Source organism: Hemitrygon akajei, chromosome 16, assembly GCF_048418815.1.
Source record: "Hemitrygon akajei chromosome 16, sHemAka1.3, whole genome shotgun sequence".
Lineage (NCBI taxonomy): Eukaryota > Metazoa > Chordata > Chondrichthyes > Myliobatiformes > Dasyatidae > Hemitrygon > Hemitrygon akajei.
This window is the reverse complement of record NC_133139.1, coordinates 6,668,405-6,694,031: the sequence shown is the minus strand read 5'-3', so window position 1 is coordinate 6,694,031 and position 25,627 is coordinate 6,668,405. Positions and strand designations below refer to the sequence as shown.

At 40.5% G+C, this 25,627-nt stretch overlaps 1 protein-coding gene across 4 annotated transcripts in view; it reads right to left on the bottom strand.

Moving 5' to 3' along the window:
- LOC140739717 (protein unc-13 homolog A-like) overlaps window positions 1-25,627 on the bottom strand; it is a 287,569-nt gene that overhangs the window by 7,905 nt on the left and 254,037 nt on the right. For 2 of the 4 annotated variants that reach the window (XM_073068158.1, XM_073068160.1), the window contains 6 exons: window positions 22,310-22,366; window positions 18,218-18,298; window positions 16,099-16,246; window positions 10,863-10,919; window positions 10,040-10,132; window positions 8,705-8,864 (listed from right to left, as the gene is read on the bottom strand). In XM_073068158.1, the coding sequence (XP_072924259.1) occupies window positions 8,705-8,864; window positions 10,040-10,132; window positions 10,863-10,919; window positions 16,099-16,246; window positions 18,218-18,298; window positions 22,310-22,366 (596 nt within the window). The remainder of the gene's footprint in view (window positions 1-8,704; window positions 8,865-10,039; window positions 10,133-10,862; window positions 10,920-16,098; window positions 16,247-18,217; window positions 18,299-22,309; window positions 22,367-25,627) is intronic. The other 2 variants (XM_073068159.1, XM_073068161.1) reach the window with 1 other exon arrangement.

Sequence of the window (25,627 nt, the reverse complement as noted above, 5' to 3'; positions counted from 1 at the left end):
TCTGAAGCTTTAACCATACCATTCTCTTTCAAAAGGTTCCCACCCAGCTGTGTGACTGGCACTGTTCTTGTCCTCACTGATTTGATGCAAATGATACACCTCACTGTATGTTCTGATGTTTTATAGGCATGTGACAAATAAAACTAATCTTTTTCTTATTGTTCTTGTCTAGTTCTGCTAGTCAATCCATTAGTGGTGAGAAACCAGCTGCATTAGTTTCTCGGCCCATTCCTTCACTTACCCATTTGTTGAAAACTGGCTGTGTTCCAAAGGACAGCCTGTTCTCTCTCCCACCACAGGGCTGATATTATTACCCATTTTGTGCTGTTTCAGTACATTCCACATTCTATAAGTGCATTTTATCAGCAAGTAATTAGCTTGGCCAGTGCAGACACATCAGTGATTATATACAGTTACAGAACACTACAGCACAGAAACTGGCCCTTTGGCCCATCTAGTCCATACCAAACTATTACTGTTCCTACAGCATGATCAAGATCTATAAATTTCTGATCACCAAAGCACACCTTATCTTAAACACTACTGTACTACAAACACTTACCAACATTATCAATTAGGAATGGAGCTAGACCTACACAGGCTTACCACAGCCTTGTAGCATATCCACCGCTCCATGCCTGTCTACCTGCACTTCACTTTCTCTGTAACTATAGCTTACATTCTGTAGTTATGTATGTAATGATCTGTCTGGATGGTGTGCACAGAAGCCTTTTTACTGTATCTTGCTGCATAACAATAATAAGCCAATGACCATAGAATACTTCAGCACAGTACAGGCCCTTCAGCCCATCATGTGGTACTGACTTTTTAACCTATGCTAAGATCAATCTAAATCTTCCCTCCCTTATAGTCCTCCATTTTTCTTTCATCCATGTATCTATCTAGGAGCCTGTTAAGTGTCTCTAATGTATGTGGCTCTACCACCATCCCTGGCTGGTTGTTCCACACACTTACTACTTTCTGTATTTTACAACTGACATCTCCTCCTATACTTTCCTCCAATCACCTTAAAAGTTATGCCCCCAGGTATTAGCCATTTCTGCCCTGGGGGTAAGAGTCTCTGGCTATCCACTTATTTTATGCCCTTGTACATCTCAATTTATCCTCATGAGAAATGCCCTCTGATCCAGGCAGCATCTGGGTAAATCTTCTCTGCACCCACTCCTTAACTCTCCATTTACATGTGCTGCCTTCTGTTCATCCACAGGAGCCCATCAAACACATCAGATAGCTTCCATTATTTCTACAGGATAATGTGGTGCACAACTAGAACTAACAGTAGCAAAACAATTGTTAACAAGTGAGGCTGCTATCTCCTCACTACACCTTCCCCTTTAAAGAGAGAGTATTTACAAACATTGGACTGTCTAAACAAGTGATGCGCATAAGCTACACACACAAAATGCTGGAGGAACTCAGCAAGCCAAGCAGCATCTATGGAAAAAAAGTACAGTTGATATTTTGGGCTGAGACCCTTCAGCAGGACCGGAGAAAAAAAGATGATTTAAAAGGTGGGGGAGGGGAGACAGAAAAATGTGATAAGTGAAACTGGGAGGGGGAAGATGAAGTAAAGAGCTGGGAAGTTGATTGGTGAAAGAAATACAGGGCTGGAGAAAGGGGAGTCTCATAGATGGGGATAGAAGGCCATGGAAGAAAGAAAAGGGGGGAAGAGCACCAGAGGGAGGCGATGGGCAGGCAAGGAGATAAGGTGGGGGGGGGGGGGGGACTGGTGAAGGAGAGGGCAGGGGAGGTGGTAGGTGTCAGAAAAGGACCAGGTAAACTTGAAGGCAGGGTGGAAGTTGGAGGCAAAGTTGATGAAGCCAAGAAGCTTTGGATGGGTGCAGGAAGCAGCGCCAATGCAGTCATTGATGTAGCGTAGGAAAAGTGGAGGACAGACACGAATGTAGGCTTGGAACATACATTGTTCCATGTAGCTGACAAAAAGGCAGGCATATCTAGGACACATACAACACCTCAATCCCCTTTCTCGATCTCACTGTCTCTTATCACTGGCAGCTTATTTACTGATGTCTATTGTAAACCCACAGACCCTCACAGCCATCTGGACTATACCTCTTCCCACCGTTACTTGTAAAAACGCCATCCTCCCTCTCTCAATTCCTCTATCTCTGCCACATTTGCTCTCAGGATGAGGCTTTTCATTCTAGAATAAAGAAAGGGGGTTCCCTTCCTCCACCATCAATGCTACCCTCAACTGCATCTCTTCCATTTCGTGCACATCTGTTCAACCCTGTCCTCCTGCCACCCTACCAGGGATAGAATTCCTTTTATCCTCACTTACCACCCCACCAGCCTCCATGTCCAGCACATAATTCTCTGGAACTTCCACCATCTCCAATAGGATCCCAACACCATGCACATTTTTCTCTCTCCCTTGCCTGCCCCCTCCACTTTCTGCTTTCCACAGCGATCACTCCCAACGTGACTCCCTTGTCCATTCGTCCCTCCCCACTGATCTTGCTCCTGGCACTTATCCTTGCAAGTGGAACAAGTGCTACACCTGCCCTTACACCTCCTCCCTCACTACCATTCAGGGCCCCAAACAGTCCTCTTCCAGGTGAGGCAACACTTCACCTGCAAGCCTGTTGGGGTCATATACTATGTCCTGTGCTCCCGGTGTGGCCTCCTGTATATTGGTGAGACCCAACGTAGATTGGGAGACTGTTTCGCCGAGCACCTACACTACGGTCTGCCTGCCTGAACAAGCGGATCTCCCTGTGGCCACCCATTTTAATTCCACTTCCCATTCCTGTCCCGATATGTCAATCCATGGCCTCCTCTACTGTCGCGATGAGGCCACACTCAGGTTGGAGGAACAACACTTTATTCCATCAGGGTAGCCTCCAATCTGATGGTATGAACATCAATTTCTTGAACTTCTGGTAATGCCCCCTCCGCCCTCTCCTTCACCAGTTCCCATCCTCCTTTCCCTCTCTCACCTCATCTCCTTGCCTGCCCATCACCTCCCTCTGGTGCTCCTTCCCCCTTTCTTTCTTCCATGGCCTTCTATCCCCACTTATCAAACTCCCCCTTCTCCAGCCCTGTATCCCTTTTACCAATCAACTTCCCAGCTCTTTATTTCACCCCTCACCCTCCTGGTTTCACCCATCACCTTGTGTTTTGATGCTGCTAACAAGCTTAGAAGTGCTTCTTATTTATTTAGAGATACAATATGCTAACAGGCCATTCTGAATAAACAAGCGCATGCTGCCCAATTACAACCATATGACCAATCAACCTACTAATCACATACATCTTTGGAATGTGGAAGGAAACTCACATGGACAGCAGTGGAAATGAACCCAGGTCACTAATGCTGTATTGCACTAACTGCTACTCTGCCTCCACATTGCTAAGAATCCTGCCATTAACCTTGTACTGTCTTCATGTTTGACCTTCCAGAGTGAATCACTTTGCATTTTTCTGGATTAAATTCCTTCTCAGCCAGCTCTGCATCCTATCAATGCCCTGTTGTAATCTATGCCAACTTTCTACACTACCTACAACACCACTAACCTTTGTGTCATCCGCAAACTTACTAACCCACCTTTGGGATTGAAATCCCTAAAATAGTGATTGGAACTCCTCCACAGACTTCTCCGGTTTGATTTCCCCAGTAGGGTGGTGAGGTATAATTGGTAGAAATGATAAGAAATTATAAAACTGTAATTGAACCTGGGTCACTGGAACTGTAACAGCATTACACTAACTGCTACACTGATCAGGGACCTCGAGGTAAAGGAACCATTAGGAGGTAGTGACCATAATATGATGTGTTTTAACCTACAATTTGAGAAGGAGAAGGGAAAATCGGATGTGTCAGTATTACAGTTGAACAAAGGGAACTATGGAGCTATGAGGGAGGAGCTGGCCAAAGTTCAATGGAACAATACCCTAGCAGGGAAGATAGTGGAACAATGGCAGGTATTTCTGGGAATAATGCAGAAGGTGCAGGATTGGTTCATCCCAAAGAGGAAGAAAGATCCTAAGGGGAGTAAGGGGCGGCTGTGGCTGACGAGGGAAGTAAAGGGCAGTATAACATTGCAAAGATGAGCGGGAAACCGGAGGACTGGGAAGCTTTTAAAGAGCAACAGAAGATAACAAAAAAGGCAATACGCCAAGAAAAAATGAGGTACAAAGGTAAACTAGCCAAGAATATAAAGGAGGATAGTAAAAGCTTCTTTAGGTATGTGAATAGCAAAAAAATAGTTAAGACCAAAATTGGGGCATTGAAGACAGAAACGGGTGAATTTATTATGGGGAACAAGGAAATGGCAGACGAGTTGAACAGGTACTTTGGATCTGTCTTCACTAGGGAAGACACAAACAATCTCCCAGATGTAAAAGTGGCCAAAGGAACTAGGGTAAAGGATGAACTGAAGGAAATTTATATTAGGCAAGAAACGGTGTTGGATAGACTGTTGAGTCTGAAGGCTGATAAGTCCCTGGGACCTGATGGTCTGCATCCCAGGGTACTTAAAGAGGTGGCTCTAGAAATCATGGACGCATTGGTAATCATTTTCCAATGTTCTATAGATTCAGGAACAGTTCCTGCTGATTGGAGGGTGGCTAATGTTGTCCCACTTTTCAAGAAAGGAGGGAGAGAGAAAACAGGGAATTATAGACCGGTTAGCCTGACGTCAGTGGTGGGAAAGATGCTGGAGTCAATTATAAAAGAGGAAATTACGACACATTTGGATAGCAGTAGAAGGAACAGTCCGAGTCAGCATGGATTTATGAAGGGAAAATCATGCTTGACTAATCTTCTGGAGTTTTTTGAGGATGTAACTATGAAAATGGACAAGGGACAGCCAGTGGATGTAGTGTACCTGGACTTCCAGAAAGCTTTTGATGAAGTCCCACATATGAGATTAGTGGGCAAAATTAGGGCACGTGGTATTGGGGGTAAAGTACTTACATGGACTGAAAATTGGCTGGCTGACAGGAAACAAAGAGTAGTGATTAACGGGTCCCTTTCAGGCTGTGACCAGTGGGGTACCGCAAGGTTCGGTGCTGGGACCGCAGCTGTTTACAATATACATTAATGATTTAGATGAAGGGATTAAAAGTAACATTAGCAAATTTGCCGATGACACAAAGCTGGGTGGCAGTGTGAAATGTCAGGAGGATGTTATGAGAATGCAGGGTGACTTGGACAGGTTGGGTGAGTGGGCAAATGTATGGTAGATGCAGTTTAATGTGGATAAATGTGAGGTTATCCACTTTGGTGGCAAGAACAGGAAGGCAGATTACTATCTAAATGGAGTCAAGTTACAAAAAGGGGAAGTACAATGAGATCTAGATGTTCTTGTACATCAGTCAATGAAAGCAAGCATGCAGGTACAGCAGGCAGTGAAGAAAGCTAATGGCATGCTGGCTTTTATAACAAGAGGAATTGAGTATAGGAGTAAAGAGGTCCTTCTGCAGCTGTACAGGGCCATGGTGAGACCCCACCTGGAGTATTGTGTGCAGTTTTGGTCTCCAAATTTGAGGAAGGACATTCTTGCTATTGAGGGAGTGCAGCGTAGGTTCACAAGGTTAATTCCCGGAATGGCAGGACTGTCATATGTTGAAAGATTGGAGTGACTGGGCTTGTATACACTGGAATTTAGAAGGATGAGAGGGGATCTGATTGAAACATATAAGATTATTAAGGGATTGGACACGCTGGAGGCAGGAAGCATGTTCCTGCTGATGGGTGAGTCCAGAACTAGAGGCCACAGTTTAAGAATAAGGGGTAGGCCATTTAGAACAGAGATGCAGAAAAACTTTTTCACCCAGAGAGCGGTGGATATGTGGAATGCTCTGCCCCAGAAGGCAGTGGAGGCCAAGTCTCTGGATGCATTCAAGAGAGAGTTAGATAGAGCTCTTATAGATAGCGGGGTCAAGGGATATAGGGAGAGGGCAGGAACGGGGTACCGATTGTGTATGATCGGCCATGATTACAGTGAATGGCGGTGCTGGCTAGGAGGGCCGAATGGCCTACTCCTGCACCTACTGTCTATTGTCTACACTGCTGTGCAGACACAGAATCACTGCAATATAGCCTGTAGCTCATTGAAATGGACAGTAAAGGACAGTGCAAGTGCCAGCTTCTGGAAGGTAGAGGTGGTGCATGATTGCTGAAGGATCTAGAGGAGAACTCTCTAAGGATGGTCTATAGGCTGTTGAATTTGAAGTATTTGGTGCAGTTACAGCACTCTACATACAAGGGCAAAAAGGGAGATTTGTACAGTTCATGGGAATTAGCTGTTTAAACATTGAAGTGGTGGGTAACACCACTTGTGGATCTATTACACAGCACCTCAGGACTGATCTTGGATTCCACTGTAACCTGCAGAGAATGCCACCGTCTCGGTGCTGGAATGAAGCTCAGAGTTCAATTCAGTACCAAAATGGTTTCAGAGCCTAGTGTTATCAGAACAATCCAGGGACAATCTATGGCACAGGCCCAGGTCATTTAGCCTGTATTGTTGTAAGAAACTTATAAACCTAATGACATCTGATTAAACCAAACTCTTCTGCCTGCACATGGTCCATATCCCTCCAGTCTCTTGCTATTCATGTACCCATCTATCTTCTAGCATCAGGACTAGGACTTCCAGACTGGGTAACAGCTTCTTTACCTCAGGCTGTGAGACTATTGAATAGACTGCCACCACTGAGGCCTTGTCACTAGGACAACAAGCTGTTTACTTGTACTGCACACTACATGTGTTTTGAATTATACTTAATCACTTAGTTATGGTAATATTTTATCTTGTATTTTACGGGTGCACCACGGTCAGGAGGACTGTTGTTTCATTATGTACAGTCAGATACAATAAGCTTGAACTGACTCTTGAATTCAGTTCCTTGACAAATAAAAGCAAAATGCCATATGCCTTTGTTAGCACCCTATCAAAATGTGCAGCAAATGTTAAGAATCCTGCCTATTAAATTTGATTTCCCCAAGTGCAACACCATACATTTGACCAGATTAAAGTCCATCTGCCATTTCTCCATCCACATCTTCAATTGATCTATATCCTGCTGTGTCCTTCAGCAATCTTGTATTATACACAACAGCCCCATTTACAAACATTTCATCTAACCATTACTGTCTTCAGCCAGGTCATTTATCTACATCAAACAGAAGAGGACCCACTGTACCACCAACAGTCAGAATAAAACTCTGACCACTGTCTTGCATCTTCTAATGGGCAAGCCAAATCTGAATCCACACAGCCAAGTCACAATGGAACCCCATCAAATGCCATACTAAAATTCATGCAGACCAGGGGTTCCCAACCTTTTTTCTGCTATGGACCAATAACATTAACCAAGGTTAGAAACCCTGATGTAGACAACATCCAAGAGTTGAGCAGTATGAAGGAAAAAGAATGGTCCACTGAGTTACTAAAATATTTATCCACTCCTTAATTAAGAAATGATGTTTGCCTTTTTGGAGTAATTGGTAAGTCACTTAGAAACATAGAAAATAGGTGCAGGAGTAGGTCATTCGGCCCTTCGAGCCTGCACTGCCATTCAGTATGATCATGGCTGATCATCCAACTCAGAACCCTGTACCTGCTTTCTCTCCATACCCACTGATCCCTTTAGCCACAAGGGCCATATCTAACTTCCCCTTAAATATAGCCAATGAACCGGCTTCACCTGTTTCCTGTGGCAGAGAATTCCACAGATTCACCACTCTCTGTGTGGAGAAGTTTTTCCTCATCTCGGTCCTAAAAGGCTTCCCCTTTATCCTTAAATTGTGACCCCTCGTTCTGGACTTCCCCAACATTGGAAACAATCTTCCTGCATCTAAGCTGTCCAATCCCTTTAGAATTTTATACGTTTCAATAAGATCCCCCCTCAATCTTCTAAATTCCAGTGAGTATAAGCCTAGTCGATCCAGTCTTTCTTCATATGAAAGTCCTGCCATCCCAGGAATCAATCTGGTGAACCTTCTCTGTACTCCCTCTATGGCAAGAATGTCTTTCCTCAGATTAGGGGACCAAAACTGCACACAATATTCTAGGTGCGGTCTCACCAAGGCCTTGTACAACTGCAGTAGAACCTCCATGCTCCTGTACTCAAATCCTTTTGCTATGAATGCCAACATACTACTTGCCTTTTTCACTGCCTGCTGTACCTGCATACCCACCTTCAATGACTGGTGTACAATGACACCCAGGTCTCATTGCATCTCCCCTTTTCCTAATCGGCCACCGTTCAGATAATAATCTGTTTTCCTGTTCTTGCAACCAAAGTGGATAACCTCACATTTATCCACATTAAATTGCATCTGCCATGAATTTGCCCACTCACCTAACCTATCCAAGTCACCCTGCATCCTCTTAGCATCCTCCTCACAGCTAACATCGCCGCCCAGCTTCATGTCATCCGCAAACTTGGAGATGCTGCATTTAATTCCCTCGTCTAAATCATTAATATATATTGCAATCAATTGGGGTCCCAGCACTGAGCCTTACGGTACCCCACTAGTCACTGCCTGCCATTCTGAAAAGGTCCTGTTTACTCCCACTCTTTGCTTCCTGTCTGCCAACCAATTTTCTATCCACATCAATACCATAACCCCAATACCGTGTGCTTTAAGTTTGCACACTAATCTTAAAAGGAAAGATTTGGGTAAAAACAATATGAAAAAGATACGTACAATTGAAAGGTTTCATTAAACTTTGGAGCCCAGCTGTTGTTTTTGGATTTGGTGGCAAACCTCCTTTTCTTGTCACTAAGGTGAGGGCCAATCATATTCACTTCAACAAATGGACGAAAGATTCCAGTTGTCTGCCACTTGAGGTCATTGGCTGCCACAACTGCAAAGGGACGAAAGTTAGTTATGAGTACCAAGAAAATAATTAAATACAGTTTAAGGGTAGCATTTCAGTTGATTAACCAGTTAATTAAACCCAACAGTCATAATTGTGGTTACAGTAATCTATCACTGTTAGCTTATTTTGTTTCATATACATTGTCAAGCATAACTTAAGGCTATGGAAACTAGTTCAAAGTAAATTTGTTATCAAAGTACATATGTCACCATATACAACTCAGATTCATTTTCTTAATCTAATAACCATAATAGAATCAATGAAAGACCGCACTAACAGGCAGGACAAACAGTGTGCAGAAGACAACAAAACTGTGCAAATGCAAAAGAAAAAAATAAAAATAATAAATAAATAACATTAAATATCAAGAACATGAGATACAGAGTGCTTGAAAGTGAGTCCATAGGCTGCGGGAACAGTTCAGTGATGGTTCAATGCAGTTATTGTAGTAGCATTTTTTTGAACAAAGGCAGGAATCTTTCTATACATGGTGAATAAAGAATTATATACTGAACCAGCATGGATAACTTCATTCACCACATTTTAATGCAAATTAACCTAGACACGGGCTCAAGGACTCTTTACAACTCCTGTTCTCAGTATTATTTTTTGCACATTGGTTGTTTGTCAGGCTCTGTTTATGTATAAAAAAGGCTAACCACAATACATACATTATTTCAGATACAAACATCAAAAAATTCTGCTCAAAATACACATTTCAGCAATCAAGAATGACTGCTATACAAAGAAACTGAGATTAAGCATGCTGGAGATGACAAGAATGTGTGATGATTTTGTTAAAACCAAAGAGAAGAACTGATATACTGAGGTGTTTTTGTTAACAGAGCCTAAAATTTTAGAATATAGTTTCAGGATGGATGGTGACTTGAAGAAACATAATGATTGAACATCTTTATAGATTTAAGTACCTGTAAATCTATAAAGATGTTCAATCAGTATGTTTGAAAAGCAGCACAGGCATTTGAAGGATGTGGGGACTGGGTGCCGAAGTAGATGTGAGGGACAGGATCAGCCACAATGGTACAATAGGCTCAACGGAAGGTGTGCCCTACTCCTGAATTTAAGGGAGAAAAATGTATTTTAATAATAGACATGAACGAAAAAGATTTGGAATGTGGATAACGCTTGTTACAACTAACCTTTAACTGTGATCTTGTGTTCTCCCGTTCCTGGATGTGTAAAAAGCTCAACGTGGACAGATACTTCTCCCACTGGATCATCCACACCAGATCCTACAAAATTATAGAGAAATTTAAAAGGCTGTTTAACAGTGATTGTAAACTCTATGCAAAGCATTCAGTGCAAAACTCACTAAGTGCAGAGTGAGCCCAGTTAGGTAACTGGGACAGCCCAATGAGACACATGCATAAACCTAATTGATTAAAGTACATTTCCTCTCCCTCCAACCAAGTGCAAGCAATGATTCAGCCATCATAATGCCACTGGTTCTGTTCTGGTGAGTTTGATGCAATTAAAAATAACAGATACCAGTCTACATTCGCATCAATTCAGTTTGTTGGGAGTTGGAATCCAATTAGGATGACTTCAAAAATCAGACAATACACCCAGGTATTGATGAGCTACAAAATCTGTTGTATTTTTAAAAAAAATCAGTTAAGAGCTTCTGCTCCTCAAAATATACTGAAGCCTTTATATTTTTTCTTTCTCTCCTTACAAACTGAATATTATTTCAGAAGAAATTCCATTTCAGGGTCTTGAAAGACCTTTTATTTAACTCAAATGAAAAAGTCCTTCCTAATCATAATTGTAACAAGCAAGTCACTCCATTGTGTGTTGATTAACCACAGAAAGCTGCTTGCTGCAAAAGCATGCACAAGGACTGCTCCATTTGGGTTGCTCAGTCTTATATTGTTATGTGCCACTCGGGTATTGACTCAACAGTTGTTTCAAGCCCAGGCATTCTAATGCTGCCACCCCCGGCAGCATTAAGCTCAAACATACCCTTTTCAGGATAAACCTCCTCGCTATGGGTAAACCTAATACCCTTCCCACCATGCACTGAGTTGTGAAATCAAAGCCAGACGGCAGGCGAAAATGAAAAGAGAAAGAAATTGAAGTGAGAATATGCACAGAAGACAGACGTATCACTTGTCCTAATAAACAACTTCAGACAAATGAAAATTATCAGAAAAAAAGTTTTAGACATTGATTTTGAACCACAGAAGTTTGTAAAGGTCAAAAACAATAAATGATCTGAACTAAGTTTTGTTACCTTTATAAAGTCAATATTATGGATGTGTTCATGTAGTGGTATTAGTGTCGTTGTAAGATTTATTTTAATTTTATTTCTATTTAGCGATACAATGCGGAATGGGCCCTTCTGGCCCTTCGAGCCACACCGCCCAGCAACCCACTGATTTAACCCGAGCCTAATCACAGGACAATTCACCGTGACCAATAAACCTACTAACCGATACGTCTTTGGACTGGGGGAGGAAGCCAGAGGACTCAGAGGAAACCCACATTCTCATATGTGAAGAAATGCACAAACTAGCTTACAGAAGAAGATGGAATTGAATTTTGACCTCTAACGCCCTAAGCTGTAATAGTGTTGCGCTAAACCCTACACTACTGTGGCACTCCAATATTTAAACTAGATTGCAAGATCTAATCTAGAATATTTACAGAGTACAAATCACCTGTTTTCCAGTTTTATTCCATTGAGTATAGTTTCCTTAGTGACCCTATGGTCTGTCAATGTTTCAAAAAGGCTGATGATCTAGGGCCTTACCACTAATCAACATATTTTCTCAATATGTTTGAGAAAATATTGCAAAAAAATCAAGTACCAATATTTCAAATTGTTAAATAATATTTAATTTAATGTTCACCAACATCATTAAGAATACCAATGACTCACTATCATAGATGAGTACTTCATCTAAAATCTTAGCTTTTAAAAACAAAATCATTGGAGATGAGCATAACAGAAAGCATGAGTATATAACCTCTAACTTGTCAGGCTTGCTCTGTCTGTTCAGGGGGCAGCTAAGATTCAACCACAGTATTGTGGATTTAGACCCTGGATTCACTCATGGGTTAAGTGAAGATCTACTTTCTTTATCAAATGTTTATTTTCCATAAAGCTTTTACATTATTCTAGCAGTTTCATGTTCACCCTTGCTGATACGTTGAACACCCAAGTTGGTGCAGTCTTTCATAGATTCTATTATTTTGTATTTGAATTATTGAGTACGCATGCAAAAAAAAAATCTTAGGGTTGTATAAGGTGACATACACGTACTTCGATAATAAACTTACTTTGAACATTCAGGTAGTTAAATAAAACTGGAATGAAGTTATTGTCATAACCCCCTTAATAGACTATTAATCTACCAATATAACCATGACCCTACCATACTTGATGCTTGGTTACCCTGGTAAATTTGGGTGATTACAAAAATTGAGAGGGTTTTAGAGTATATTTATTACAATAATTCAATATTTATTTATTACATACTCCAGAGTATATTTATTATTCACACTCAATGTCTTAGGAACAGCTTCTTCTCCACCGCCATCAGATTTTTGAATGGACAATGAACCCATGAACACTACCTCACTAGTTTTGTTCTCTTTTTGCACTATTTATTTAATAATTTACAATTCATATTTTAATTTACAGTTTTTCTTTTATGCATTGCACTGTACTGCTGCCGCAAAGCAACAAGCTTCGCGATACGTGCCAGAGACATTAAACCTGATTCTATAATGGATTAACATCTTAATTGGGAACCATGGATTTATTTAAAAAAGATACCTGGTTTCAACTGCATAAATTCTATCTTGTACAGTTATCCCCCCACCCCATCTCAACATTTGCAATAAAAAACTCCAAAATTTAGTTAGGAAAAAATGCTACAAGTTAGACTTTCAGTAGGGAACTAAAAAATGAACCAGTATTAGAACATTGGGCAGGGTAAAACACACATTACACATCAGACATCACAATTATGTTATTTTGCCATAGACATGGGATGCACACAAATACAAAGCATACTGAATATGATTAGTAAGTTCAAACAGCATATTAAACATGACTACAATCATGTTGTAGTTCACGTTTGTTGACTCCACACATTTACATATGTATTTCTGAACCCATTTAAGATCCATATTCAATATTCTGTTTGACATTCAGGTAATAGAGTTTGATGCAATGACTAAATATATCGATTGTGAAATACAGTGCACACAATATAATACAAGCAATAATAGTTTCAATAAGAATTTGCAATAAATGTAGGATGATAATTTCTGCTAAATTGCCTCAAAATACCAAAGTCATTAAACTTGGGCACAACATACTATAATGTATAACTGTGACCTTCATTGCACATTGACATCAGAATCAATTAATACAGAATTAGAGGTGCTCTTGTGCTTACAAATTAAGAACAGAGTAACAGAGGCTAGCCACTCCAAGAAAATACTGATCTCATTAGCCAGTGAGCCTCCTACCCCAGTGAGAAAGGAACATGCCTGTTGTAGCATGTGAAGTCAACTCCAGCAGACTGGACGGATGAGAATGAATCAGATTCTTATGTTACAAATAACATTTAATGTGATTGCCATCACTGTAACCTATGTCTTCCAATTATTCATCTGTAGTCTTCAACATGTCTATGTAGCCATGTAGGACTACTCTCCAATTCCTTGTCATCTGCTATCATTCTGCGGACCAGACTGCTGTGTACTGATCACTGAAGGCATCTAAAGCAAATGATTTGCCCTTTTTGAGATGGCTACAACATGTATCTAAGCACCCAGCTGATAACTCTACTTGAAGACATGATTCAAATGGAAGGACCCAAATCTTGTGTATCTATGCAGAAATATCAACTTGCCATTTTAAACTAGCTGCTTGTTGGTGGATTGGAAGCCTGTCCATTTGATGATGATCTGAAGGTATCACCATTATTCTGCATGTGCAGTCAATAAGCTTTAATAAAACTATTCACAAACTTCTGTTATAAAGGGCAGCTGTTCCACAAGGAGATTTTGATAAAGATCTTCTCTCCACTCCTCACCTCTCTTTCTTAAAAAAAAAGGGGCATGCCCGCCTTAGCGTGCGAGATCACTTCTGGTGGACTGGATTGCTGAGATCAACAGTGAGATCCAATTGCCAGAAAGGCTGTTCTGCAACCCTTTGTGGAGAGCAAAGGGCATGATGAGGCATAGAGGAAGTCATGGTCATCCACTGCAACCAACGAAGGCTCCAGTGGTGATGACTACTTGTATCACTGTACCAGGACCTCAGAGGTGAAGAGGGTGGTACTGCCACAGAAGAATGGGCTTTCCACTTTAAAAACTCTCCCACACAGGCTTCCTATCATCATCAGGTATGACAATTACCACACAGTCAATAAGTACATATTTGTACAGATCAAGTCAGAGTTTCAAACCGGAACACTCATCCATTCTGACTACTTTTACCTGCAAGCAGAGTGAAAACAACTGACTCTGCTGGGAAAGGAAACGGCAATAGTCACCTTCCTGGTGTAAGACTGACAGATATTGCATTTTTTCAAACTGCTTCAGTCCAAGAAGGTGACAGGTTCACCCCAGCCACATGTAAGTAAGTCAGCATTGAACTCAATATACTGAGCCCCCTCATATGCCAGTATTTCAACATGGAAAATAAATTCAGCCAGATAAGGCAAGTTAGGACCTCCTGCCAACTGGAGTGTTTTGATGATGCTTTTATTCCTGTGCAGTTGAAAATAGGGAAATAGCAGCATACTGTAGGTCCTGATGTTCTTGCCCCTGTAAACTGTAGTCTTACAGTGGGCTCCACAATATTGCCATCTAAGCAGCACTCACAGTGAATCATTTTTTTGTCCATGCCAAGTTTTTTTAAAAGTTTGTTAGACATCCTCTGAATTTGTGTGACATCAAGAAGAAATGACATCAGTGCCACTTCTATTTCATTGCCCTCTCACCTGCCTATCCCCTTATTATTAGCACAAAAGTACAAAAGTGTCTTTCTCTGTTGATCAGTGTCCAAAAAAGCCAAATTAAATCTACTGTGATTCAATGTTGTTAAACAATAAAACATGAAAACTTCTAAGCCGGGGTGGAGGGGGATGAATACGTTTTACAGGCACTGTATGTAAAGCCTGAAATACAAACAAGCATTTGGTGGACTAGTTACTATGGGTTGAAGGCATCGCTTGCCGTACAGGAACTTAGTTGGTCTGCACATTTCTAAATTGTGAACTGTCTCGATTACAAATGGTCGACAGGGTTATGAACAATTCAAAACAACAGAATAACTGTTGTGGCCTGGGGACAACTCTCATTCCACAAACATTGGGATCTCCTGATTAATCCTTACCTCATTATAACAGAAATAACTCCTTTGTCCTGACCATGAGAATCCCACCTCATTTGTCTATGACTCTGTGCGATACAAAGCTAATTTGTTTTCTCACTTCACAAGTTTTGATGAAGGTTCCTCAATCTGATATTCAAAGTCTGTTTCTCCTTCTATAGATGCAAGCAGACTTGCTGAGTGCTTCAACATTTTCTTCTATTTTATTTTGTATACTCAGCATATATAATATCAATTTTTAATTCCAAGTTATTTCATGAAGAAAATGAACATTCTAGTCCACTGATAAAGGTGCACATTAGTTTAGAGATACAGTGTGGAACAGGCTGTTCTGACCCACCAAGCCACACCACCCAGCAACCATTGAGTTAACCCTAGCCTAATTACAGGACAATTTATAACGTCCAATTAACCTACCAACCAGTACCTCTTTGCACTGTGGGAGGAAATCAGAGCACCCAGAGGAAACCAACACACACAGGGGAAGAACATACAAACTTTCTAACAAAAGATGCTGAAGTTGAACTCTGAGCAGTAATATGCTAACCGCTATTGTGGTGCTCATATTTTCTGTTTTAACTGTACTTTTACAGCTATTTTGCTGACAATGTAATAATGAATATTTCAGTATGATTTTGTTGGATTTTCAGACCATGAACAAAAATAAACAATGGCACTTTGACTATTTGTGTTATACAGTCAGTTATACTGATCACAGTAATTAGTGCACAGTCATCTAAAGATATCCAACTACTATAGAAAGCATATCAAAAACAGGAGGACAGATAAGACCAGCTAATATATATCTAACATAGAAGAAAGGCTCACTTAAGCAGTACTCACCCTGAGATGACTGAGACTGGATAAATGTTTTAATAAGGGTATCAGTAGCCTGTGTGTACAGCGACAGAGCATACCGTAGAGATTGCAGATCAGGGCTCTTTTCTAAAAAGGTCTTCTTTAGGCCAACTCCACCCGCATGGAAATATTGCTAAATCATGAGAGATTCTCAATCAATTCCAAAAGAGATCATAACTAAATGTTCCCACAAGATTCGATATCAGATTTAATTAATCATGTTTTTAAGAGTGTGAATTAGACAAACCCATGGAAATAAATGACTGCTAATGCTGAATTGGAAAATAACATCACAATAAATGAAGGAGGCAACTACACAGTTCCTTCTGACCTTTCACCTGGACCTTGGGTTAATGCAGTTGATACAAAGCTGCCAATAATGTAAGAAGCGATATTTATATTTTCATATAACATAAAACAGGTTAAATTTTTTTAAAATTGAGATCCACTACTCTATGCTCTCTTAATCTCTTCTTCCAAAGAAATTCCCTCTCCCACATCAACGGCCAAGCTTTTATGTCTGTTTTTCCTTGTGGCCTTGTCTTTCCCAACATGTCAAACACATTTAATTCATAAACACAAGAGATTCTGCCATTGCTAGAAATCCAGAGCAATGCACACAAAATGCTGGAGGAACTCAGCAGGTCAGGTAGCATCTATGGAAATGAATAATTAGTTGACTTTCAGGCCGAGACCCTTCTTCATGAGTGGGAAAGGGGAAGACTCCAAAATAAAATGCTGGGGGAATGGGAAGGAGGACAAGCAAGAAGGTGACAGGTGAAGCCAGCTGGGTGGGAAAAGTAAAAGCCAGGAGAAGGAGGAATCTGATAGGAAAGGGGAGTGGACCCATGGGAGAAAGGGAAGAAGGAGGTGCGCCAGTGGGAGGTGATAGGCAGTTAAGGAGAAGAGGTAAGAGGTCAGAGTGGGGAATAGAAGAGGGAACAATCACATTGGATTGTTTATTTGATTCACACTCTGCTTATAACCCTACTCTTTCTGCCCCTGCCATTAACACTTTCCTTTCCCTAACTCACTCACAAAAACCCACCCCTTGTCCTGGCCACCACTTGCATCTAGCTTAATCATCTGATAATTAAGTTTGTGAGAATTAGTTCAGTTATTTCTCCCAACCCTGTTAAAGCCCATGAGCCAAATTTCTTTCAGATCCTCCTGTTCTATTTATTTATTTAGAGATACAGCATGATAAGAGGGTCCTATGGCCCAATAAGCCTGCACTGCTGTATTATACCCATGTGACCAATTAACTTACTGACCCGTACATCTTTGGAATGTGGGAAAAAACTGGAGTATCTGGAGGAAACTCATGCAGTCACGGGAAGAATGTACAGACATCTTACAGACAGTGGTGGGAATTGAACCTGGGTCCCTGGCAATGTAGTAGCATTATGCTAACTACTATGCTACTGTGACTTATTCTACTTGTTCATTTCTTTAGTATTTCTCCAAATATGCTTTGTAGATCACTCTGTCAATGAAACCTGTCTCCCACATCCTAGAACAATCACTGATCAAACCTGGAGTGCATCATTTTGTGAAGTTGATGCTTGGAGAGAAAACTGTGTGATGGCTTGTTGCTCATGACTTCCATTTCACCACAAAATATAAAAAAAATCAATTTAATATTACTTGCATTGTTGTGATGGAAATGATCAAATTAGCAAAGAAAATGGAGGGAAAAATTAGCATGAGATTACATAAACAGTTGGTTAGTTTCAAGAAAATGAGTGTCTAATGTTCAGGTTAACAAAATGAACATTAACTACTGAGGACTAAATAAATAAAACTGACCTGAAATCTGTTATTAAAATTGCAACTTTATTTCATGCAGTTATCACTTCCAATGAAGCAAAATGTAATGCTACATTGCCTTCTTATGAAAGTTATTTCACCAAATATCTCACATTCCTGAACTTCCTATATATATTTATCTAGTTAATTTTACTTTACTGTGTGGAGTTTCGGTGATAAATTGCACTACTTATAAAGGCTTGTCTATTAGTGTACCTATGCACATAGGCATATACACATATATACTATACATACATAAGCAGAAAACATTTACTGAAATACAAGTCTTGGTTACCTTAATAGTATCAAGTGCGAGTTCCACGACAGCACACTGCTTGGGAGAAAGACTTTTGGCTTCTTCTCTGACCATGTGATCCTGAAATATACAATCAAACTTAATGAGCTTTTCAATAACTTTAAAATCACATCACAAACACAATCTCTCACACTAATTTTAACCAATTCTTAATTTTACCAGAAAAAAACTTCTCCAAGTACTGGGGTAACACACAAAATGCTGGAGGAACTCATCGTCAGACAGCATCTATGGAGAGGAATAAATAGTCGACATTTCGGGCTGAGACCTGGAACTCTAAATGTCGACTATATATCCCTTTCTATAGATGCTGCCTGACCTGTTGATTTCCTCCAGCATTTTGTGTGTGTTACCCTGGATTTCCAACAGCTCTTAGATCCAAGTATTATGGTCTTTATTTTCTCCACACCAAAGGTATTGCTAAGTATGCAATTTTGTTCCTCTTTTACTGTTATCATACATTTCCAGGACAGCATTAGAAAAGGTCAGAGATGTTGAGAGGGGCATATCCATGAAGAGATTTATCCACAAGAATCAGAATTTTCCACTGCACATGTTGGGGATCAGGAGCAACCACAGTTCAGTAAACAAAACAGGAGTCATGGGTTTAAAAACGAGTTTTGTCTGGCAAAAGAGAACTGTAGCATGATTTTGGAAGATGACAAGAGTATGGCTGAGTTTCAGGAGCAATTGAATTATTGTAGAGAAGTAGATTTAAGAGTCTCTTCCGGGATATAGACACAGTGGGATCAATATGGCTCAAGAAAATCTAAATTTTAGTAGCACTGGGGCCTTTATAAATCAAAGTATTGAGTACAAGAGTTGGAATGTTATGGTGAGGTTGTATAAGGCATTGGTGAGGCCGAATTTGGAATACTGTGTGCAGTTTTGGTCACCAAATTACAGGAAGGATATTAATAAGGTTGAAAGAGTGCAGAGAAGGTTTACAAGGATGTTGCTGGAACTTCAGAAACAGAGTTACAGAGAAAGGTTGAATAGGTTAGGACTTTATTCCCTGGAGCATAGAAGAATGAGGGGAGATTTGATAGAAGTATATAAAATTATGATGGGGAAAGATAGCAAGCAGGCTTTTTCCACTGAGGCTATGGGAGAAAAAAAACCAGAAGACATGAGCTAAGGGTGAAGGGGGAAAAGTTTAAAGGGAACATTTTGGGGGGGGGGGCTTCTTCACACAGAGAGTGGTGGGAGTGTGAAATGAGCTGCCAGATGAAGTGGTAAATACGGGATCACTTTTAACATTCAAGAAAAACTTGGACAGGTACATGAATGAGAGGTGGATGGAGGGATATGGTCCGGGTGCAGGTCAGTGGGAATAGGCAGAAAAATGGTTTGGCACAGCCAAGAAGGGCCAAAAGGTCTGTTTCTGTGCTGTAATGTTCTATGGTTCTATGAACCTCCTCTGAACCCTCTCTAATGCCAGCATTAGAGATGAGGAGCCCAAAACTATTCACAATACTCAAGGTGAGCCCTCACCAGTGCCTTATAAAGCCTCAGCATCACATCCCTGCTCTTGAATTAAGACCTTAAGACCATAAGATATAGGAGCAGAAGTAGGCCATTTGGCCCATTGAGTCTGCTTCACCATTCAACTATGGGCTGATCCAATTCTTCCAGTCATCACTACTCCCCTGCCTTCTCCCCATACACTTTGATGCCCTGGCTAAGCAAGAATCTATCTATCTCTGCCTTAAATGCACCCAATGATTTGGCTTCCACAGCCGCTCATGGCAACAAATTCTACAGATTTACCACCCTCTGACTAAAGTAATTTCTCTGCATCTCTGTTCTAAATGGACATACTTCAATCCTAAAGTTGTGCCCTCTTGTCCTGGATTCCCCTGCCACGGGAAATAACTTCTCCATATCTAATCTGTTCAGGCCTTTTAACATTCAGAATGTTTCCATGAGATCCCCCTTCATTCTCCTGAACTCCAGTGAATACAGACTAAGAGCTGCAGACATCCCTCATACGGTAACCCTTTCATTCCTGGAATCATTCTTGTGAATCTTCTCTGAACCCTCTCCAATGTCAGTATATATTTTCTAAAATAAGGAGCCCAGAACTGTACACAATACTCCAAGTGCAGTCTCATGAGCGCCTTATAGAGCCTCAACATCACATCCTTGCTCTTATATTCTATACTTCTAGAAATGAATGCCAACATTGCATTTGCCTTCACTACTGACTCAACCTGGAGGTTAACCTTTAGTGTGTCCTGCACAAGGACTCCCAAGTCCCTTTTCACCTCTGCATTTTGAATTCTCTCCTCATCTAAATAATAGACTGCCTGTTTATTTCTTCCACCAAAGTACACGCCTATACACTTTCCAACACAGTATTTCATTTGCCACTTCTTTGCCCATTCCCCAAACTATCTAAATCCCTCTGCAGGCTCTCTGTTTCTTCAACACTACCGACTTTCTTTGTGTCATCGGCAAATTTAGCCATAAATCCATTAATCCTATAGTCCAGCTCACTCACTGACATACATCGTAAAAGGCAGCGGTCCCAACACTGACCCTTGTGGAACTCTACTGATAACTGGCAGCCAGCCAGAATAGGATTCCTTTATTCCCACTCGCTGTTTTCTGCCGATCAGCCAATGCTCCACTAATGCTAGTAACTCCTCAGTAATTCCTTGGGATCTTATCTTGCTAAGCAGCCTCATCTGTGGCACCTTGTCAAAGGCCTTCTGAAATCCAAGTGCACCACTACTACTGCATCTCCTTTGTTTACCCTGCTTGTAATTTCTGCAAAAAACTGCAGTAGGTTTGTCAGGCAGGATTTTCCTTTCAGGAAACCATGCTGACTTTAGCCTATCTTGTCATGTGCCACCAGATACTCCGCAATCTCATCCCTAACAATCGATTCCAACAACTTTCCAACCACTGATGACAGGCAAATGAGTCTACTTGCTTCAGAACCCGAGGATCCAGGAGATTTATCCACCCTCAGACCATTAAGCTTCCTGACCACCTTCTCAGTTGTAATTTTCATTGCACATACTTCACTTCCCTGACACTCTTGAATGTCTGGTATATGACAGATGTCTTCCAGTGTGAAGACTGATGCAAAATATGCATTCAGTTCCTCTGCCATCTCTGCATCTCTCATTATAATACCTCCAGCGTCATTCTCTATTGGTCCTATATCTACCCTCTGCTCTCTTTTACCCTTTATATACTTAGAAAGGCGTTTAGATCTTCTTAGATATTATTTGCCAGCTTCCTTTCATAATTCATCTTTTCCTTCCTAATGACTTTCTTAGTTTCCTTTGCAAGTTTTTAAAAGCTCCCCAATCCTCTATCTTCGGCTTCCTTGTACGTCCTCTCTTTTGCTTTTACTGTGGCTCTGACTCCACTTCTTTTCTAGACCCTTTGAAATGAATGCTAACATTGCATTTGCCTTTCTCTGACAAACTCTACCTGCAAGGAAACCTTTAGAGTGTTCTGCAAAAGGACTCCCAAGTCCTTTGCATCTCAGATTTTTGGATTTTCTCCCGTTGAGAAAAGGTCTGCACATTTAATTCTACTATCAAAATGCATGACCATGCATATTCCAACACTGTATTTCATTTGCCACTTGCCCATTTTTCCCAATCTGTCTAAGTCCTTCTGCAGCCTACCTGTTTCCTCAACAGTGCCTGCCCCTCCACCAAGTTTGTATCATCTGCAAACTTGGAAACAAAACCATCTATTCCATCATTTAAATCATTGATATACAGCATAAAAAAGAGGCCCCAACACTGACCCCTGCAGAACACCACCAGTCACTGGCAGCCGATCAGAAAAGGATTCTTTTGTTCCCACTCACTGCCTCTTATCAATCAGCCAGTGCTCTAACCATGCCAGTAACTTTCCTATAGTACCATGGGCTCTGCTGGTGTTTACCTTTCAATTGATAAAACAATAATAGCTTTGTAAACTTAGGTTTATAACAAAATTGGTGGCCTTGTTACACTTGTTCCAGGCCACTGGTTGCAATCATATTCATCGAGCAATGGAAATATTAGAATTTATTCCACCCGACAGAGGTAGTGGTACTCCTACCTTCAGTTTTGAAAGTTGCCCGAGTTCTTTTGCAGCGTTGAAAATAAGTTGTGTGCCCTTTGAAAAACAATATGGAAAAAAAATAAGTGCCAAAATTCAGCAAAAATAATATTTAAAAAAAGCTGTAACAATCTTCCACTTCACAAACATTTTCAAACTACAGTCACAGACACATTCAACACCGAATTATTTTCTTACATCGCTGTGACAGACAAGCTTCACCCTTCCCTGTAAAGAGAATATTTATTACTGTTCACATACTGGTCATCTATTTTTTTTCAGAAAATCACTATAGTGACCATTTATGTTTAGGGAGAGAATTTTTTAAAACCCAAGCATTAAGTGAGTAGTGAAATCCAAGGTAAATACCTAACAGATACATATGGCATAACACACAAAGTGGAGTTGAGGTGCTTTAAGACTAACATGCATAAAACTAAGCTGGAAAATCAGGCATAAGCTAACATTCAGATTAACTGCAATAATGCTGTACAATACTTGAAAAATATATATGTGTAGAGGATCTCTAAGGTTTGCCGTGGAAAATTGTGCAGCATACCTGTGCTGCATTTTTTAATTACAAGATATCCCAAAGTGCATCATAAAGGCATTACTAAATAAAATTTGACACAGAGCTACATTGAGTTAATTCCAGCAACGATATTGACTGAGAGATAATGGTTCTGAAGGAAACATTGATTATCAGCTATTTAGAACTCGGGAATCTGTATTTCTGTACATGCAGACACTAGCTTCCCCACCATTGTATATATCTTCAATAGGCAATGCTGCAAGGTGGCAGCATCCATCATTAAGGATTCCCATCACCCAGGACATGCCCTTTTCTTATTACTGCCACCAAGGAGGATATACAGAAGCCTGAGGACATACACAGACATTTTACAAACAGCTTCTTCCCCTCTGCCAGAGTTCTGAGCACACTATGAATCCATGAACACTACCTTGTGTTCACTTGCTTTCTCCACTACTTTTTTTCTATTTATTATAATGCAGTATTTTTCTTATTATGTTTTGCACTGTACAGCTAGTGTAAAACAACAAATTTTATGAGATATATTACCGATAATGAACCTGCTTTTGATTCACATGTGTGCTAATGCAGAAGTCTGGGATGTGCTGCAAGTTATAGGTCAACACATCTGACTGTTGGTTCTGTCGCTGGACTTAGCATTCTGATCCTGTACAGATAAGTGCCTTACCGATCCACTTTGATTTCATTGTTTTAAAAAGTGTCAGTAATCAGAATAATTAAAATGTTGCTATTAGTTCACCACATACAAACATGAGATTCGTTTTCTTGTGGGCATACTCAATAAATCCAATAACCATAATAGAGTCAATGAAAGACCATACCAACAGAGTGGACAACCAGTGTGCAAAAGACAACAAACTGTTCAAATACAAAAACAAAGAAAAAAATAATAAATATTCGATAAATATTGAGAACATGATATGACGAGTCCTTGAAAGTGAGCCCATACATTGCAGGAACAATTATGTGATAGAGCAAGTGAAGTTGAGTGAAGTTATCCCTTTTGGTTTAAAAGCCTGATGATTCAGGGGTAACAACTATTCTTGAACATTGTGGTGTGAGTCCTTTGGCTCCTGTACCTTCTTCCTGATAGCAGCAGCAGGAAGGGAGCATGCCCTGGTGGTGGTTGGTGGCCCTGATAATGAATGCTGCTTTCCTGTGACAACACTTCTGTACAGATGTGCTCAGTGGTTGAGAAGGCTTTATCCATGATGGACCCAGATCATATCCACTATTTTTGTAGGATTTTCCAATCAAAGACATTGGTGTTTCCATATCAAGATGTGATGCAGCCAGTCAATATAACATACATATATAGAATTAAAAATCTTGGGTAAGCTGCAGACACTCTGGACATACCACGCAAGGTCTAATCAATGCTTTGACCCCAATGTTGCACTGGACATTAATTTCAGTGGGGGCTCCCAATCAATAAATGTATTGGCACCTGTGTCTACAGGCTGGTAGTCTTGTCTGTTGGCCTGGTTCAACCTGATCTAACCCATTAGGTGAGGAAAAACTTCACCAATATTACGTCTGAAAGAAGGGAAAAAGTGCAGAGGTGCAGAAGAAGATATTTAGGGAAAAAAAATAATTCCAGAACAGCCTACTTGAGAGCTTGTAGTCACAACTGTCAATAACAGAAAAATTAAAACCAGGGATGCCCTGGAGGATAGAACTGAAGCAACATCTACATCTCAGGAAGGAGACTGAAGAGATTAGCAGGAGACTGATTAAACATATGGGGTGGCAGGGTGGAGATACCTCTCTACTAAAGGAGATGTAAGATGTTCCTTACCCCCATTAGCCTGCCTGTCATCCTTAGGCAAGATGTAGCATCTGCTTAGCCTCTCCTATCAGGGTCACGTGAAGTTATGAGAGCAGATGGTGGATGGTCATATGAGCAGCTGGTGCATATTGCAAGTCCTGGTTAAGCAACTACTGATGCCGGGCAATCTCTGAAGAGTACTGACAACGCTGGAGTCACCCATCTTGTAAAGGTGCTGCCCAGAAGGCAATAACAAACACTTCTTTAGAAAAATTTGCCAAGAACAACCATGGACACCATGATTGCCTTCGTCATATGACACGGCAGATAATGATGATGATGATAATGACAAATCTTAAAATCAAGGCTGCCCTTAACCAGGAGAGAATGTAGGTTAGAGAACACAAAGGTGATGGGCAAATTGGACTTGAATGAACAATCCTGGTAAGAATATTACTCTATGTCAGAGATGGCCAACCTATAGCGCGTGCGCCAAAAGTGGTGCATTGCACCCCAGTGATAATAATAAAAAAGTAAGCCTACTCATACAAAAAGTATTAACCAAAAAACCAATTTGTAGAAAAAAAATCTGTTACAGAAATTCAAGTAGTTTAGAGCTATAACTGTGTTTTACTCAGAATAAATCTAAAACTTAGCAATTTTATTATTTCATGCACATCTTTTGGCAAATGTTATCTTCTTTCACATTAATCTGTTTCAATTTTTAAAAAATGCTCAATGAGTCAAACTAGGAAAGAAGGATTTTGTTCTGCAGTCGTTCCATAACTGTTCAATACACGTTTGATGCTTGTTTGATCCTGAGGCGCCGTCTTCACCAGCGGTGTGTTGCAAGTTTTTGCCAGTCAGTTTACAATTGACACTTGTGCGCTATGGAATTGTGCTTTGTTCGTCCTTTGTGAACATTTGCAGTTTTGTACTTTTTCGAAAATTAAGCAGCAAACACGAGGAAATCTGCAGACGCTGGAAATTCAAACAA